Below are 17,896 nucleotides of genomic sequence, written 5' to 3'. Positions count from 1 at the left end.
GCTAAGTGTTCAGTGCAGTCCAGACTGAGCCTGTAGACTCATCATCGTGTGGAGTTTCTCAAAGACAAATGCGTTTGCATTCCCTGGGTGTAACCTCAACATGAGGCCTGGTGGTAAATCTGACAGGAGCCTGCTCAGGCTCAGAGCAGGCTCAGTACTTTACTGCACATCTAAAGAAAATAAGTCACAGATCATTCTGTTCTCGTTTATTCTGAACCTGCATTTATCTGCTCTCTGGAGAAATGTAGGCTAACACCAACTGGATAAAATGTGAACATTTCAACCACCTAAAAACCAAAAAAAGAAAAAGAAAAAAAAAAAGAGCCTGAAATAGCATGAACATGAAAGCTCATATAGAAGATCTATGCATCTAACTGGGGTATTTGAGGGTGGATTTTTCCTTTAATCAGCTTCAGCTTATTGTCTTCATCCTCCTCCCTACACACAGTCTGCCCACAACAGCTGACTGCTCCAAGCTGTTGCCCTGCATGGACAATGTGTGAGCGGGAACAGACTGCTGATTCTTGTGCTTTGCCTGGGAACAGGTTCTTACATTCTGATGTACTCATACTGGCACAGTCCAACTGAGGTAATGCAGCTCTGTAGCTCTTTCAGAGCCCTTCTCTTGCCACCTCTGAAAGACCCCACACCAACAAAATCCTGTAAAGGCAGACAGAGGAGTTGCGATAAAGCTAACACACTGAAGTAAAACAGCGGTGCGCAGACAAAAGGGTGCTTATATTGTCTTTATAGTCTTTGCCTCCCTCCTGCTCCTCTATAGTTACAGTGTTGTCCATGGTTACCAGTACATGTACACCAATCTTCATGGCTACCATAGCAACCAGCTGCTGTTTGTCAGCCAATGGAATCTCAGTCTCTGTGGTGACTAGAGCCAATGTGAAGCTTCCTGTACCTGCGCTGGAATGATCAACAGCCTTCCACACATACACTGTGAGGGTCCGGGAGGTTGGGATGGCGCGCCATCTGCCAGCAGAGCGGATCCTCCTGGGCGCTCAGGTGACTCAAGTAAAATATTAATGTTGGCACTTTTTGCACTTCAGTAACAGTGGGAGGAATGTTTCAGAGGGATGGATGAGGACAACCAGCCTTTGTTTTCTACATTCGGTGGTAGCCTGGTCTCTTCTGGACCTGAGCATCAGCTCTGTGGAGGAGTCCATCAGGCTGCTGAGAGCACACAGAGTGGGAGGACACTTCCTGATTAATGTGATTTCAACAGCGAGGTGTGTGGTGTGGGAGGTGGTTGAGGAGGGGCAAACAGAGAGAGGAGCAGCCGTTAGTCCTTGTGAAGTTCATGCGGGGATTCTTCAAATGTCCAATGGTTCAAAATCCTTTCTTCCTCTTACTGACTGGCAGGGTCCCAGAACGCACACACATTTACCCCCCCCCCCAAAAAAAATATCAAAAAAAAAAATCACTATATCACTCTTGATTGGTCGTCATTGTGTGCGCGCCATCAGCACCACGCGCACGCACACACACACACACACACACACACACACACACACACTGAGGTGATGTGGGCAGGTGTCTTGCAGCTGATGAGGGGGTGGGAGGTGGGATGCAGTGTGTGTGTGTGTGTGTGTGTGTGTCTGTCAATGTGAGTGCATGTGTTTTTATGTATATGCGTGCTCTTGTGTATTCACAGGCCATTGCTATTGCGGTGTGTGAGGGGGGGCTTGGAAAGCTCCACTACTCCAGCACGGCCTTTCCCGATGACTTTAGGAGCGCGACGCAGAAGTTTCTGGGCCTCCGTGAACGCCTCAGTCAGCTCTTTCTTCCACTGCACAAACTCTGGGTCACTCTGCGCACATACACAAAAAAAAAAAAAAAGACATCAGCTTGTTTCATTCATCTCCTCTACAGCACTAAAGCATACAACAGCCAGAGGACGTACTTCACACTGCAGCACAAACTGTTTCCCTCCTTTGATGCGCAGCAGGATACACTTCTTGTCTTTAATCTGCGTTTCTTCCACGGTTACGATCTGCTCCATCGTCAGCAGGTTTTGCTGCAAAGATAATTGAGTGATCACAAAGTGTTCAGATGGATTTCACCAACAAGACTTCTGGCTCTGGCTCACAGCTGCTGCAGAGATGTACACCTTACCCCTACAGCACTAAAAAGCACTGGCACAGAGGATTTCAGGGAGTGTTAGGACAGTCACGGAGGAACTCATGATGAAGAAGAGTAATGGAGAATTTAGACTTATGTGTTAAATTTCTGCTGTAGCTACGCTGGTACTGCAAACCCTTCTGAAACCCTACTACTAGGGCTGCCACAAACGATTATTTTGATAGTCGACTAGTCACCGATTATTTTTGTGATTAGTCGACTAATCAGATCATCATCCATTGGACGTAAAACTACAGCTTATTGCACCAGCAGCATCTGCTCTTATATAACTATCACTAGCTTACAGCTTTAAGTGTTTAAGGTCTGTGCTAACTAAAAATAAAGACAAGATGATAGTTTATTAAATTTTAATGAAATTTGCAGATTGTTTCGGTGAAGTTTAATAAACTCCTTGCTATCTAAAATATAACAGGACACTGGAGTATATTCTGGAGCATCTCACACTTCTGATAATCAGCCGTCTGTTTGACGTTTATTCAGCTGTGTAAAAACTATAACTTTAATCTCAGACAAACTGATTTACTCAGGAACAAATAAAATACTAAAAAAAAAAAAAAAAGCCAAACAATAACATTTTAAGTTATCTAAGTGACTCATATATATTTAACCTGAGTAGCGAAAGACGGCGGTGGGTTTGAAAATGATTTGCGGGGAGTCCGGTGTTCTCACGGCGCTAGTGAGCCTAGCCCCCGGCTCGCTAACGAGCTAGTGGGTAACAGATGTCTCCGAAAACGTCGGAGCGCTTTTGAAAATATGTGGTGTCCTGATAAACTGAGCAGATATTTGAGGTTTACACAGCTACATTCTCGCCTGAAAATATGTTAAACGTTTATTTTGTGACCCAGAAAGAATAATAAGAGTAACATTAAAACTAACTAGCTGCCGCCATTGTTGGAAACTGCGCTGGGACACAACTGCTTCTTCTTCTTCTTCGGGGTTTAACGGTAGCTGACATCCTTGTACATGCAATGCTGCCATCTTCTGTTTCAGTCCGTTATTACACTCTTAAATCCTGCCACTTATTCCTGCGTCTTTTGCGATCTTACAAAGCTTCAAACGACGCGTCAACTATTAAATCAGTCGTCGACGATTTTGATAGTCGACATAATCGTGACTAGTCGACAAATCGTGGCAGCCCTACCTACTACACGTCGATGCATCACAGCCGCAGCTGGTGTGACTGCCCTGTTCTGTGCCATGGAGTAGGGCTGGGTATTGTCACTGATTTCTATAATCAATTCGATTCCGAAGGTCCTGATTCGATTCGATTCAATTCAATTTTGATTCACACAGTCAGAAATACTATAATTCTGATCATTTATCGGTGATCAGTACATATCCATATTTTTATATCTATGCATAAAAACAAAGCTGACACTTGTGAGACTTCAGAGTGTAAGCTTCACAGCAGATGTCTCTGTGCCAAACTAAATGAGGATAAAACGCACAATGGTAGACTGGTGCGTAATAAGTAAGTGAATAATGCAGAAAACTGAGATTTGAAATGTAAGTATACTTGGGGGGGGGGGGCTGTGCAGGAAGTGTGATTTTATCATGGTGGAAACGAAGCGGCAAAAGTAAGAGGGAATTCATGACGATGTTTATCACATGTGAAGCATAGTTTGGATATATTTATATATTTATGTTTAAAAATCAATTCAGGATTTACTGAATCGATATTGCGTTATTCAAGCTAAAATTAATTTGAATTGGAATTTTTTTTTTTCTAAATCCACACCTACCATCAAGTCCTCCTAAGCATTACGAATTACTTTTCCCCCACAATTTTTAAGTGAGGCAACGAACAACAGTCTCAATGCAAGGACTCACAAATGTCAGCAGATTCCTGGAGGGAGACCACTGCAACTACCAAAATGGGTGTGTTGGATAAACATGTTCGCCTCAAAAAACCCTCAGCATAACAAATAGAGAGCATCCAGGAGGGGAAAAGTCCCAGGATCATATGTGTTTCTACCAGGTGGCTCTGTGTATAAAACACCGAGATATGACCACATGGTAATTAACATGTAAAACACACCAGTGTAAGCACAAATAGTGTGTGTGTGGTTTTTTTTTGTTTGTTTGTTTATTTTAAAGTCTCTCAGATAGAGCCTAGCTGGGTTTTCCCTTTAGTTTTGATGAAAGTATAGTTCAGTGCACACATTACACTTACACACAAGTAAGCAGTGTACTTCATGGAAACACTAACACAATCAAGACCGTGCAAGTGCTCCTTCACTTGTGTTGTTAGGCTAATAGCTGCAGTCTGAGATGGTCTGAGGCCTGCAGTGAGCTTTGTTGTCAGACGGTGGCAGCGAGCTACTCTTGCTTGTGCTGTTGGTGGTCCGTCGGCCGCGGAGGAGAGCAAACATACAAAGAGCTGAAGTGAATTTGAGTGTTAAACACTGCAGCCACACTCTGTGCATTTAATGCTTTATGTTCTGATCTTTACGTTTTTTCAAATTTTCTTCTTATTCTCCTGTTCCCAGTGACCTCTCCTGTTGCTCCCTGCCCACTTGTAAACCAATCAACACCGAGCAGACATTTCCATAATCTGCTTCCAGTGACGTGCAGTCCAGACTGTGGAGAAATGCATGGGAGCAGGTTTGGGGTGGGTGGTCCACCTAGAATTGTGCACGTGATCGGACACGTTTGCAGTACCATAAAACCAGATCGACAAAGAGTAAAAACTGAAGTTGACTGACTACCAACTTTCAAGCGGGGAGGCAGACTACAACTCTAAACAGCAGGGGTGCTGAGGACACAGCAGGGACCTGAGCCTGGTGGTAACACTCACCCAGTCTCTCTGCTTTTTCAGAGGTTTTAGCCACCTCTCCTTCAGAGTGGAATGAGCACAGACAGACAGACAGACACACTGACCAAATGATGAACAAGCCGAAAGCCCTCAGCCCATGATAGGCGGTCACATGACGTACAAACGTGCAGTGAATTTAAAGTGTATGCTGTGAGGCAGACTCACCCGAGTGTCGCCCTCTCCTCTCCACTCCACACGGTTGGGGAACAGATAGAAGTATCGGCGCTGCCACTGAGTGAGGAACGGGTTCCCGAGCTTCAGCATGTAGCCATGCATAATGCAGTCCTTCCCCAAGGCATAGTCTGCACAAAGGGACACACAGTCAGGAGGTGTACTGACAGGATATCTGTACTGGGCTGTGTGCGGATTTGGCCGTTATCATCATTACCCTCCTCGTGGCCCAGCTGCTTGTTCTTAGCCCTCTTGCGGGCCTCATTCTTATCGGTGTCCAAGTTGACAGCTTCGTAGACTGTCTCTGCCACCTCCTGCTGCCAGCGCTCTGAGATGACCAGAGGAAAGTTCTTGTAGAGCTCCTGGTCACTGTCCAGCAGCTAAGTCACACACGCAGGCACAAACACAGACAGAGTGTAGCATGTTTAGTTATACATATGCTTATACCAAGACGTAGAGCCTAAGTGACAAATTCCTACAGCGGCCTTGAGGTGCAAAACATCGAATCAAAAACATATAAGACTTCAGTTTTTGTTTGATGATGTTTGGAGCTGATGTTAAAATGTGCCTTTATGATTTCAGCCTTTTGTCAAGTTGAGTTGAAGGCATTCAATAGTAAAGTTGCCTTTATTTTTGGCCCTCTAGCAAGGTTGAGCCAGTCATCCATATGTAGCAATAATACACAATTCCTGTCTGCTCCTCTTAAAACTGCAGCTACAGTCCGTTCGTGATCAGAATCCTTTAATAATCCCTAAGGAAATTATGTGGTTACAGTTGCGCCAAGAGAATAGCAGTAACAGACTGAGCTAAATTAAATAATATAATATGTTGCAAAGTTTACAAAATATAAGAAATAGCTCTAATATAAGTACAAATGATGGCGCCTGGTTAAGTTTGCACAACAGCAGCAATACAAATGACGAGTTTTAGGCTTCTACTCATGTTTACATGAACTGCAGCCATCTTGGGCTGTGAGGTCAATTCTTCTCTGACTCTCCAAGTTGGAAATCTACTCCGGATTTCAGACTTTCCTCTTCGAATGGAAGAGCAGCACAGAAAGAGGAAATGACACTGACCTGTCACCAGAGACAGACCCGACCGTGTGAAACATCCACTCACAGGAAAAAACAATGAACCAAACACTGGCCCTAAATGCTGCTGCCTTTTCTGACCATGTGCTGTGTTTTACAGCACATGGTCACCGTAAGCTAAGCCCTATTCTGTCTCAGAGTATTGTGCTTTAAATCTTTCCTCCTGCTCTTAGGGAAATCTGAGGCCTAGCTTTCTGTCTGGGGACAAAAAAAATAAATAAAAATCAGCTTTCCAAAATGCTTAAACAGTCCTTTAAATAGTCTAGTTCACTGTTCTTTGCAACAACATCTGGAAACATTACATCATCGATAGTAAAATATTCCACCTACTGCCACATGTCCAATGCCAAACAGGTGTCTTAAATCTGCTGGGATCTGACATTTTCTTCTTTGTTTTTTTACTAAAATGAAGTCTTTAGAAATGGATTTCTTACTTATCTACATTCTGCTGGCAGATCATTTGATACACAGCCAATACTAAGCAGTCTAATATAAATGGCCTGCAATAAATCCTACCATGTCGGAGATCCTGGAGGCTTAAGTCTGTACAACTGTATTGTGTTACAGAATATCTCTAACCTATTTAAATCAATCATACTGCAGTAATCTATCTGCTCACACCAGGGTGGACTGGGGCTACACACCTTCCTTGGTGTGTTAATGCTCCAACCTTTACTATCCGGCAGTTGTTTTGAATATTAGTCTATTGTGGCTCCTAAGCTTTGGAATAATCTTCCTCTTCACATTAGGCAATCTACATCAGTGCTGGTTTATAAATCCAGATTGAAAACGCATTTTTATTCACTGGCTTTTGATTCAGTGGTTGACTGACTTGTATTTACTTATATTTTATTGTTTTCGCTATGTTTATTATTTTATCGTATTTATTATTCTTATGGTATCTATCGTGTTTCTATTGTTCAGCACTTTGGTCAGCCTTGTGTGTTTTTAAAGTGCTATATAAATAAACGATGATGATGATGATGATGATTAGTCCCCCGTTAAAGACCAACTCCATCTGGGAAATGCAAACAAACGCTCCTGTGTTTCATTTCTGTGCGCTGGAGCAACAGAGAACAAATAAATGTTAACTGCAGCAACATTAATGTTAATGAAAGAGGAAACTGCTGCTGCAGAGCAACCAGGAGACTGGTGCTAATGTTATACAGCAGCTTTCTATGAACCCTTTCTACAAACTCACTTTCTCTATGTGCTTTCTTCCACCACAGTCTGAAATCATGGTTGAGAGATCACTGAACATCTTTTTCACCTTCCACTCCTGAGATACGGTGATGAATTATGGCTAGAAACATGCTTTTGCACAACATGACATCACACTCTAAGTTGACACACACTCAACACAAAATATAATGAGTTGGACATTTGTGGAAAAAAGCGATAATTAATGTGCTTGTTAAGTAAGATTCCCCTTGACCTTTAACTCTGGCGCACAAAAATCTAATTAGTTCATGTCCAAGTTACCACCAGTCTATGCTTATTTAAGTATGCTTTAATAAGTATACTTAAATAAGCCTGCATAAGATGGAGTATTCTAAGCCTGCATGTTTAAAAACCTGCAGCTGCAAGCAGGCTGGCGTGTCTGACAAATCAGGAAGCAGAGATGCCACTGAGCTGTATCAAGTGGCTAATTTATTTAAACCTCTCGGGCTGCAGCCCTGCTGTGAACATGCACTACAGCTCTTGGGAATTTCATTTCCTGGAAAAATATTTAGTAATTTTAGTAAGAAGTTTCATTCTGATCAGCTCTTCTTTGCCCTGGTGAACTTTCCACGTTACAGAAAAATACAGCTGCTGTCTGACTCTCTCTGCACCACACTTTGTATGACTAGAAACCAGCACATCGCTGAACACAGCAGCCCACTGCACACATGGTGTCACATCTCTGGTAATCTAACATGAAGGGAATTGAAACATAAACATCATGGGACAAAGAACATCTAATGTCTGTGAGATTATGGTTAAAAGCCTACCTAGCTTAACAAATAAAGCCGTGTTTTCCACAGATTTATTACATGTCTGTGTGTTAAAGGAAGAACGTGTGCGAAATTTATAAGGCACTCCTCTGCCAACATTTTAATAAACAAGTACATGTGACAAACAGCAGTCATTGTTTGGTTCTGCTGTTTGGGTGCACTGGCAGAACGTTTTCATTGCAGAACGAGGACTACTGTCACAAAATGTAATCTAACAAAGTAAAGCTGAAGCTGCTCTGAGTACAGGGTGTAACATGTAACGTGTGGATGGCTGGTAAACTGTGACTGCACTTTAAGAACAGCAGCAAGTGGATTATCCACTAATAACGCAATTACTGAAATGGGGAAAAAAACAAAATAAAAGCCAGTGGGTAGGACACAGTGAAGCTGTCTGATTTCTCAGACTTCTTATATGATTTAGTGCTCAGCTCAGATAAAATAATTATTGTGGGTGATTTTAACATCCATGTAGATGCTAAAAATGACAGCCTCAACATGGCATTTAATCTGTTATTAGACTCAATTGGCTTCTCTCAAAATGTAAAAGAACCCACCCACCACTTTAATCACACTCTAGATCTTGTTTTAACATATGGCATAGAAACTGAACATTTAACAGTGTTTCCTGAAAACCCTCCCCCGTCTGATCATTTCCAAAAAACATTTAGACTTACAATAATCGATTACACAGCAGTGTGGAGTAGATTTCATCACAGTAAATGTCTTTCTGAAAGACCTACCTAAGTTTAAGAATATAATTCATGTGCTGTTATCATCTTCAATGCCCTGTACCAGCACAGAGCAGAGCAGCTATCTGAACACTACTCCGACAGAGGTCGATTATCTTGTTAATAATTTTACCTCCTCACTATATGAGTGAGTATGGCACTGGATACTGTAGCTCCTGTGAAAAATAGAGCCTCAAATCAGAAGTACTTGACTCCCTGGGATAACACTCAAACATTCACCCTAAAAGCAGATAACTCGTAAGCTGGAGAGGAAATGCCCTATCACAAATTTAGAAGATCATAATTTAACCTGGAAAAATAGTTTTCTGCTTTATAAAAAAAGAAAAAAAAAAGAAAAAAAAAAGTGAAGCTAGAACATCTTACTATTGAACACTAGGGCTGCTCGATTATGGCAAAAATAATAATCACGATTATTTTCACTGAAATTGAGATCTCGATTATTTGACGATATTTATTTAACAATAACAATGTATTGAATAATGACTTTAAAGATTGTCATAAAATAGTGTGCAAATACTGATAACAGTGCAAATGTTTGCAATATAAAAAATAAATGAAAAATGTAAACATCTGTTTAGTGAACTTTGCAGTGTTGCTCTGTGGTGCAGCTACGACACCGTAGCAAAGTTTACACACTACAGTGGGGCAAAAAAGTATTTAGTCAGCCACCGATTGTGCAAGTTCCCCCACCTAAAATGATGACAGAGGTCAGTAATTTGCACCAGAGGTACACTTCAACTGTGAGAGACAGAATGTGAAAAAAAAATCCATGAATTCACATGGTAGGATTTGTAAAGAATTTATCTGTAAATCAGGGTGGAAAATAAGTATTTGGTCAATAACAAAAATACAACTCAATACTTTGTAACATAACCTTTGTTGGCAATAACAGAGGTCAAACGTTTACTATAGGTCTTTACCAGGTTTGCACACACAGTAGCTGGTATTTTGGCCCATTCCTCCATGCAGATCTTCTCGAGAGCAGTGATGTTTTGGGGCTGTCGCCGAGCAACACGGACTTTCAACTCCCGCCACAGATTTTCTATGGGGTTGAGGTCTGGAGACTGGCTAGGCCACTCCAGGACTTTCAAATGCTTCTTACGGAGCCACTCCTTTGTTGCCCGGGCGGTGTGTTTTGGATCATTGTCATGTTGGAAGACCCAGCCTCGTTTCATCTTCAAAGTTCTCACTGATGGAAGGAGGTTTTGGCTCAAAATCTCACGATACATGGCCCCATTCATTCTGTCCTTAACACGGATCAGTCGTCCTGTCCCCTTGGCAGAAAAACAGCCCCATAGCATGATGTTTCCACCCCCATGCTTCACAGTAGGTATGGTGTTCTTGGGATGCAACTCAGTATTCTTCTTCCTCCAAACACGACGAGTTGAGTTTATACCAAAAAGTTCTACTTTGGTTTCATCTGACCACATGACATTCTCCCAATCCTCTGCTGTATCATCCATGTGCTCTCTGGCAAACTTCAGACGGGCCTGGACATGCACTGGCTTCAGCAGCGGAACACGTCTGGCACTGCGGGATTTGATTCCCTGCCGTTGTAGTGTGTTACTGATGGTGACCTTTGTTACTTTGGTCCCAGCTCTCTGCAGGTCATTCACCAGGTCCCCCCGTGTGGTTCTGGGATCTTTGCTCACCGTTCTCATGATCATTTTGACCCCACGGGATGAGATCTTGCGTGGAGCCCCAGATCGAGGGAGATTATCAGTGGTCTTGTATGTCTTCCATTTTCTGATGATTGCTCCCACAGTTGATTTTTTTCACACCAAGCTGCTTGCCTATTGTAGATTCACTCTTCCCAGTCTGGTGCAGGTCTACAATACTTTTCCTGGTGTCCTTCGAAAGCTCTTTGGTCTTGGCCATGGCGGAGTTTGGAGTCTGACTGTTTGAGGCTGTGGACAGGTGTCTTTTATACAGATGATGAGTTCAAACAGGTGCCATTCATACAGGTAACGAGTGGGGGACAGAAAAGCTTCTTACAGGAGACGTTACAGGTCTGTGAGAGCCAGAGATTTTCCATGTTTGAGGTGACCAAATACTTATTTTCCACCCTGATTTACGAATAAATTCTTTACAAATCCTACCATGTGAATTCATGGATTTTTTTTTCACATTCTGTCTCTCACAGTTGAAGTGTACCTCTGGTGCAAATTACTGACCTCTGTCATCATTTTAAGTGGGGGAACTTGCACAATCGGTGGCTGACTAAATACTTTTTTGCCCCACTGTATGTCTACTTGATCCACGTCTGACTCCTCGAACCCATAATGTTTCCACACCATTGAAGGGTTTTTTTTTTACCTCTCTTTTCAACCAACGGCAGTCACTCTCCTCTCCAAATAACTTCTGCTTAGCTTTCCGAGCTTCCCTCGGGTCCATCTTTTAAACCTGAAGATGCTTCTAAACTGCGGATTTTAAATGTGTGTTTGGAAACCATCAAAGGTTGGATGGCCGACAATTTCCTCCAACTAAATGAAAATAAAACTGAAGTCCTGTTATGTGCTCCAGACAGACATGTACCCAGCATAATGAATGCTCTTGGTCCCCTTTCAACGTTTGTGAAACCATCTATCAGGAACCTAGGGATAACCTTCGATCCTGCTCTTACATTGGATACTCACGTCAAATCTCTGGTTCGGTCTTGCTTTTATCATTTAAGAAATATTTCTAAATTGAGCCCCATAATAGCTCATACTGAACTGGAGATTGTCATTCATGCTTTTATTTCATCACGACTGGACTATTGCAATTCACTGTTTACATGTCTAAACAAGAGTTCCCTGGAGCGTCTGCAGACTGTCCAAAATGCTGCAGCAAGGCTTCTGACGAAAACATCGAAATACTCACATATAACACCGCTGCTTATACAGTTACACTGGCTCCCTGTCGAATTCAGAGTCCACTTTAAGATTCTGGTTCTCACATTTAAGGCTCTTCAAGAACAAGCACCATCATACATCATTGAACTCTTACAGCCCTATGCCCCTAGTAGGTCTCTGAGGTCTTGTGGTCAGGGCCTACTTGTTATTAAGTATACGAGACTGAAAACTAGGGGTGATCGAGCTTTTGCTACTGTGGCCGCCAGACTGTGGAATTCTCTTCCTCAGAACTTAAGATCTGCTGATTCACTGATTACTTTTAAAAAACAGCTAAAAACACATCTTTTTAAAATTGCATTTTGTTAACTTTTGATTGTACTTCATCTTTTTAATCTGTGTCTATACCTTGTAAAGCACTTTGTGATCCCTTATCTAGAAATGTGCTATATAAATAAAATTTTACTTTACTTACTTACTTAACTCTTAATCAGCGGTCCCCAACCCCCGGGCCTCGGACCGTTACCGGTCCGTGAGTCGTTTGGTACCGGGCCGCGAGAGTTGAGGCTCAGGTGTAAAATGTATGGTTTTCAGGGTTTTTATCGGTTTTCAGCGTTATTTTGTTATCGTTTACTCAGTTTTCCTTGGTCTTTTCACGTGTGTTATGAATAAATTTTCTTTTTTTCGGTACCAGTACTAGTTTTATTTTGTTGTATTTATCCGCGACACCTTAAAGGCCGGTCCATGAAAATATTGTCGGGCATAAACCGGTCCGTGGCGCAAAAAAGGTTGGGGACCGCTGCTCTCCGTGTTGCCAACTCCTCAGTAAGGAAAATCGCTATTGGCTGTCCTAAAAGTCGCTAGAAGTCGCCAAATGACGTCATCGCCTAATTTGTATAATTGGTCATGCTAATGTAATTGTAACCTACGTTGTTGGAGAGAGAAATAACATCGTGGAAGAGACATAAAGTGAGTGAAAAACGTCCTAAATGCAGTTAGAATTTATTTAGAACTACAAATTAAATTTCTTTTAGCAATTATTGTTTTTTAATGTCACAGTTCCAACCCTGCTCCTTTATCTGGGCCTGGACTGGCAAAAGTGACCCGAAATTGGCGCTCTGGTGGAGTTACTTTGTGTGTGAGAGTGTTTGTTTATAAGTAGTTTTAAACCTTGTGATCCACAAAACAGCATAACAGTAAAAGAAGAATTGACTGCGTTACAGTCAGTGCGGGAGCAGCGGCTTCACTCATGCGCGATTCATTTGCCCTTTGGACGCATAGGTGTGAACATCTCCTGCCCTGATAACAGCGGGGGAGGACTATCCTCCGCCTGGGAGAGCTTTGGCACGGGTGAGGTGCCCACGGCATCACCCGCTGCTTGTTGAGAGTAAGAGCGATACGCGTTTTCACGTCAAAAAGTCGTCATAAATAAGTCTCCAATAATACCAGAAAAAGTCGCCAGATTTGTCGCTAGTCGCTTTTTAGAAAAAAAAAAGTCGCTAAGGGGGTCTGAAAACTCGCTAAATATAGCGACAAAGTCGCTAAGTTGGCAACACTGGCTGTTCTTAATTGTTGTGAAACGTGTTCGAAATGCAGAGAGGTGTGCTGGATTTGCCACACGGAGCAGCGCGAGAGTAAAGCACGAGGGAGGGGCTAATAATCGGCTCAGTCATTTTTAATGATCGTTGAAAGCCCAGATCGTAATCGTGATTAAAATTCGATTAATTGAGCAGCCCTATTGAACACTGAAGAAAATAAGAACAACCCCAGGTTTCTCTTCAGCACTGTAGCCGGGCTGGCAAAAAGTCAGAGCACTGTTGAGCCAACCATCCCTGTAACGTTAACTAGCTTCCCTCAGGCATTATCATCAGAAGGCATAGCATACATATTCACTGCTATGAAGATAACACCCAACTTTATCCATCCATTAAGAAAGATAACACACACCAATTAGTTAAACTGCAGAAATGTCTTAAAGACATAAATACCTGGACGACCTCTAATTTTCTGCTTCTATATTCCAATAAAACTGAGGTTACTGTACTCAGCCCTAAAATTCCTGGAAATATGGTATCTAACCAGATTCTTACTCTGATGGCATTACCTTGGCCTCCAGTAACACTGTGAGGAACCTTGGAATCATTTTTGACCAGGATATGTCCTTCAGTGCACATATAAAGCAAATATATAGGACTGCTTTTCTTTCATTTCAAGTTCAAGTTCAAGTTCAACTTTATTGTCACTTCAACCATATACAGTTTAAAAATACACAGTGAGGCGAAACAACGTTCCTCCAGGAACCAAGGTGCTACAAGACAAGACCAATTAGAAATTGCGCAACATCTCTACAATTAGAAATATCCTGTCTCAGAGTGACGCTGAAAAACTAGTTCATGCATTTATTACTTCTAGGCTGGACGACTGTAATTCGTTATTATCAGGATGTCCTAAAAACTCCCTGAGAAGCACTTCACTCTCGCACTGCAGGCTTACTTGTGGTTCCTAGAGTATTTAAAAGTAGAATTGGAGGCAGACCCTTCAGTTTCCAGGTCCTTCTTCTATGGAACCAGCTTCCAGTTTCGATTTGGGAGACAGACACTATCTCTGCTTTTAGGATTAGGCATAAAAACTTCCTTTTGGCTGGATTAGGTGACCCTTAAACTTCCCTTTGTTATGCTGCAATAAGTGTAGGCTGCTGGGGAATTCCCATGGTGCATTGAGTATTTCCTCTTCAGTCACCTTTCTCACTCACTCATGTGTTAATAGACCCCTCTGCATAGAATCATTACTTGTTATTAATCTCTGTCTTCCTTCTCTCTCCCCAACCGGTTGAGCAGATGGCCGCCCCTCCCTCAGCCTAGTTCTGCTGGAGATTTCTTCCTTTTGCACTGTTGCAAAAGTGCTTGTTCATAGGGAGTCATATAATTGTTGGGTTTTTCTCTGTATGTATTATTGTAGGGTCTACCTTACAATATTAAACACCTTGAGGTGACTGTTGTTGTGGTTTGGTGCTATATAAATAAAACTAAATTGAATTAAAATAAACAGAGGAGATGGAAGTGTAAGATTGTTTTACCTTGATGCCCTTGGTGTCCTCTTCATCAAAAGATCCAATGTCAAAAGCATCTGCAGCATTCACCTCTCCCCTTGGAGGGATTAAAGGAGGAGAGTACTGGACAGAGGAAGAGGGGGAGAACAGACACATGGATTTCAGAAGATGAGGCAAAACGTGTAACAAGTGAGAGGACGATAAAAGCAAAACAGGAGTGTTAGCAAAGCAACAGTCCTGTAGTAGTTCTTCCCTCAAGGTAACCATAGCAACAGTAATTGGCATGGACTAATGTAGTCCAATTCAGAGTTAGTCAGTTAGTTAGCCTCCATTAGTTTACCTGATTGGAGGAAAACTCCAAGATTTTATGTGGCTTTCAGTTTGAATGATATATTAACCCTAACAAAGACTCTGCTCTTTGACCCTAAGTCAAAGGGTCACTAAGGCTAAGGTCACACTGCAGGTCTTAATGCTCAATTCCAATTTTTTGATCAAATCCACTTTTTTTTTCGGTCTGGTTGTTCACACTGATTTGAAAGCCTACCCACTGAAGTTAGCACTGCCTGCTAACTGCTAACTCCTAAGTAAACATTGGCCCAGCAATGGATGCCAATAAGTCGTAGTTTTTTAGTGAACTGGATGGCAAAAGCAGAGCAACAATTAATGTGGCCAGTTATAGTATGTGAACTGGGGGCAAAAACAGATAAGTTTGTGGCCTTGGAGACAATATGACTCGTCAACAGGTGAGGCGAGTAAAACCTGCTGTAAGGCTGTGAATGAAATAATTACTGTAGAGATGTGAGGCTGATAGACAGAAACAGACGTCACAGACTCATTACTATGGCAAGAATCAGCTACTCTTCTGCTGTTGAAGAACCTCACAAAACTCATTAATTTATCGCATGAATAGTTGTGCCTCATCTGATACTGAGTATCAGTATCAGACTTGTGGATATAATGTCATATTCAAAGTGGGCTCAACTTGTCAGTTTTTTTTTCTTTGCTAATCATGACAGCAACAATTATAAATGTACATAACCAGCAGCTACTGCAGCTTTTGTCAGCATAGCTCTGAAGACCTGCTGATGACCTCTCCTGCATTATAATAGTATAGATCAGAGTTGGATACCTTGTGATCGCCGTCTGATCAAACACTGTACATTAATTAGCTTCATCATGGAAACCAGACTTATAAGCTTCCAGGCAAGAAATCCTGAGAGAACAAAGAATAAAGCAGATTCACAACAGAAGTGAACCTCACTTACCTTCTGGAGGTAAACTTGCTGCCAGTCAATGCCTTTGAAAAACTGATGCTCCTTCACCTCAGAGGCTCTGCGTGCACACACACACACACACACACACACACACACACACACACACACACACACACACACACACACGCACACACACACACAAAACAGTGTTATTTCTCATATCCACACTAGGTGGCACTGTTTGCCATAATACAGCCCTCTGACAAACGCACACAATTCTGCCATTTAACCCCAAGCAGACAAAGATCCATCCCTTGGCTTTAATTATAAGCTGATGCAAAATGACAGCAATGATCAAATTAGTTATGAACTCAGCTTCTATTAGTCCACTTCATGTCCACCACCATTTGTCTCCAGCGGACTGCAAACTACACCACCCAGTGTTATCAGACTTAATGAGCACATTTAGCAAAATTTGTCTAACTGATGTATTCATCTGCATGCCTGTGTATGTAAACACTGATACATGACAGAGGTTAATGTGAAATTTAGCCTGTGTGTACATGTGGGGACCAACAGTCACTTATGGGGACAAAGTGCCCATCCCCATGTGTCTGAAGGCCTTTTTGAGGCTCAAAATGTGGTTTTAGTTACAATTAGTTTATGGTTAGGTTTAGGCATTCATTTTTATTGGCTAGGGTAAGCGGCATTATGTCAATTAGGTTACGCTCACACTGCAGATCTTAATGCTCAATTCTGATTTTTTGATCAAATCCAATTTTTTTGTCTGCTTGTTCACACTACAAATGAAATGTGACAGCAAACGCGCTCTAGTGCGAACCCTCAAAGCGGCTCGTATGTGCAAAAGAAGACGTCACACACTAAAACATCAGATATGTATCGGATTCAGTACCACATACAAAAGTGACCCAGGTCGGATTTGAAAATATCGGATTTGTGCTGTTCACACTGTCATACCATGATCGGATATGGGTCAAAAAAGTTGGATTTGATGTGCTTTCGCCTGCAGTGTGAACGTACCCTTAGAGGTCCTCACTAAAATATGAAAATAAGTGTGTGCGGTGCGTGCATATCATACCCACGGCCCTGGCAGCCGAGCCTCTTGGATACATCTCTCTGCAGCAGCCCCTCCAGAAGATCTTTGAGCTCTGCAGTGAAAGAGTCTGGCAGCTCCACATTCTGCGGGTGTAACAGAGAGGAAGGAAAGAAGGAAGGGAGGAAGGAAGGGAAGAGGAGGGAATGAGAGTGAGATGTTTGAACTGAGTAGTGAACTTTGCAGTGAACACTTTGCTTAAAAATAAAATAACATCCAAACTCCTCTGATTACAGACAGGCTTAGATAGCTGATATAAAAGCAACAAACTCAGGGCCAGCACCTCTGCATCTATGGAGGACAGAGTACGTGTAGATAGAATGGTCAGAGTAATTGGTACAGCCAATACATATCAATAAGGCATTATGAAAAAAGTACAACTTACTGAAGCAGTACCTTTTCACCTCACTGATCTTACTGATGTAATATTTTTATGTCACGTTTGCACTGACTACATGTTCAGCTGATGACCTGATAAAGAGGTGAAAGAGTTCTTAAGGTTTCTTTGAAAAGAGTAAATAAAAATGGAATAAGTGTATATACCATTACAGCTGAGGCCACTAAAAACAAAAGTTAAACACCAGTCACCAAAGTAACGGCTGTTATGGTCCACCTTCACAAACTTTTCAACAACAACAACAAAAAAAACAATCTAGGCAGTAGGAGTATACTCAGTAGTGACCCCCCGAGGCTGGGTCTGCTCCCAGAAACAAA

The 17,896-nt window shown here is 42.1% G+C and overlaps 1 protein-coding gene across 1 annotated transcript in view; it reads right to left on the bottom strand.

Annotated features, from left to right (window-relative positions):
* Nucleotides 1–17,896, bottom strand: part of grk3 (G protein-coupled receptor kinase 3) — a 78,187-nt gene that overhangs the window by 1,186 nt on the left and 59,105 nt on the right. Inside the window, exons 15-21 of the mRNA XM_085360123.1 lie at nucleotides 17,168–17,268; nucleotides 16,120–16,186; nucleotides 14,882–14,977; nucleotides 5,358–5,520; nucleotides 5,135–5,271; nucleotides 1,916–2,029; nucleotides 1–1,822 (exon numbers count right to left, since the gene is read on the bottom strand). The exon at nucleotides 1–1,822 is cut by the window's left edge and continues 1,186 nt beyond it. Of these exons, the coding sequence (XP_085216249.1) occupies nucleotides 1,661–1,822; nucleotides 1,916–2,029; nucleotides 5,135–5,271; nucleotides 5,358–5,520; nucleotides 14,882–14,977; nucleotides 16,120–16,186; nucleotides 17,168–17,268 (840 nt within the window). The 3' untranslated portion in view covers nucleotides 1–1,660. The remainder of the gene's footprint in view (nucleotides 1,823–1,915; nucleotides 2,030–5,134; nucleotides 5,272–5,357; nucleotides 5,521–14,881; nucleotides 14,978–16,119; nucleotides 16,187–17,167; nucleotides 17,269–17,896) is intronic.

Source organism: Diplotaxodon limnothrissa, linkage group LG7, assembly GCF_057381915.1.
Source record: "Diplotaxodon limnothrissa isolate DT_005_m linkage group LG7, D_limnothrissa_male_GT1.1, whole genome shotgun sequence".
Lineage (NCBI taxonomy): Eukaryota > Metazoa > Chordata > Actinopteri > Cichliformes > Cichlidae > Diplotaxodon > Diplotaxodon limnothrissa.
The sequence above is the reverse complement of the archived record's forward strand: the minus strand, read 5'-3'. Positions and strand labels throughout refer to the sequence as shown.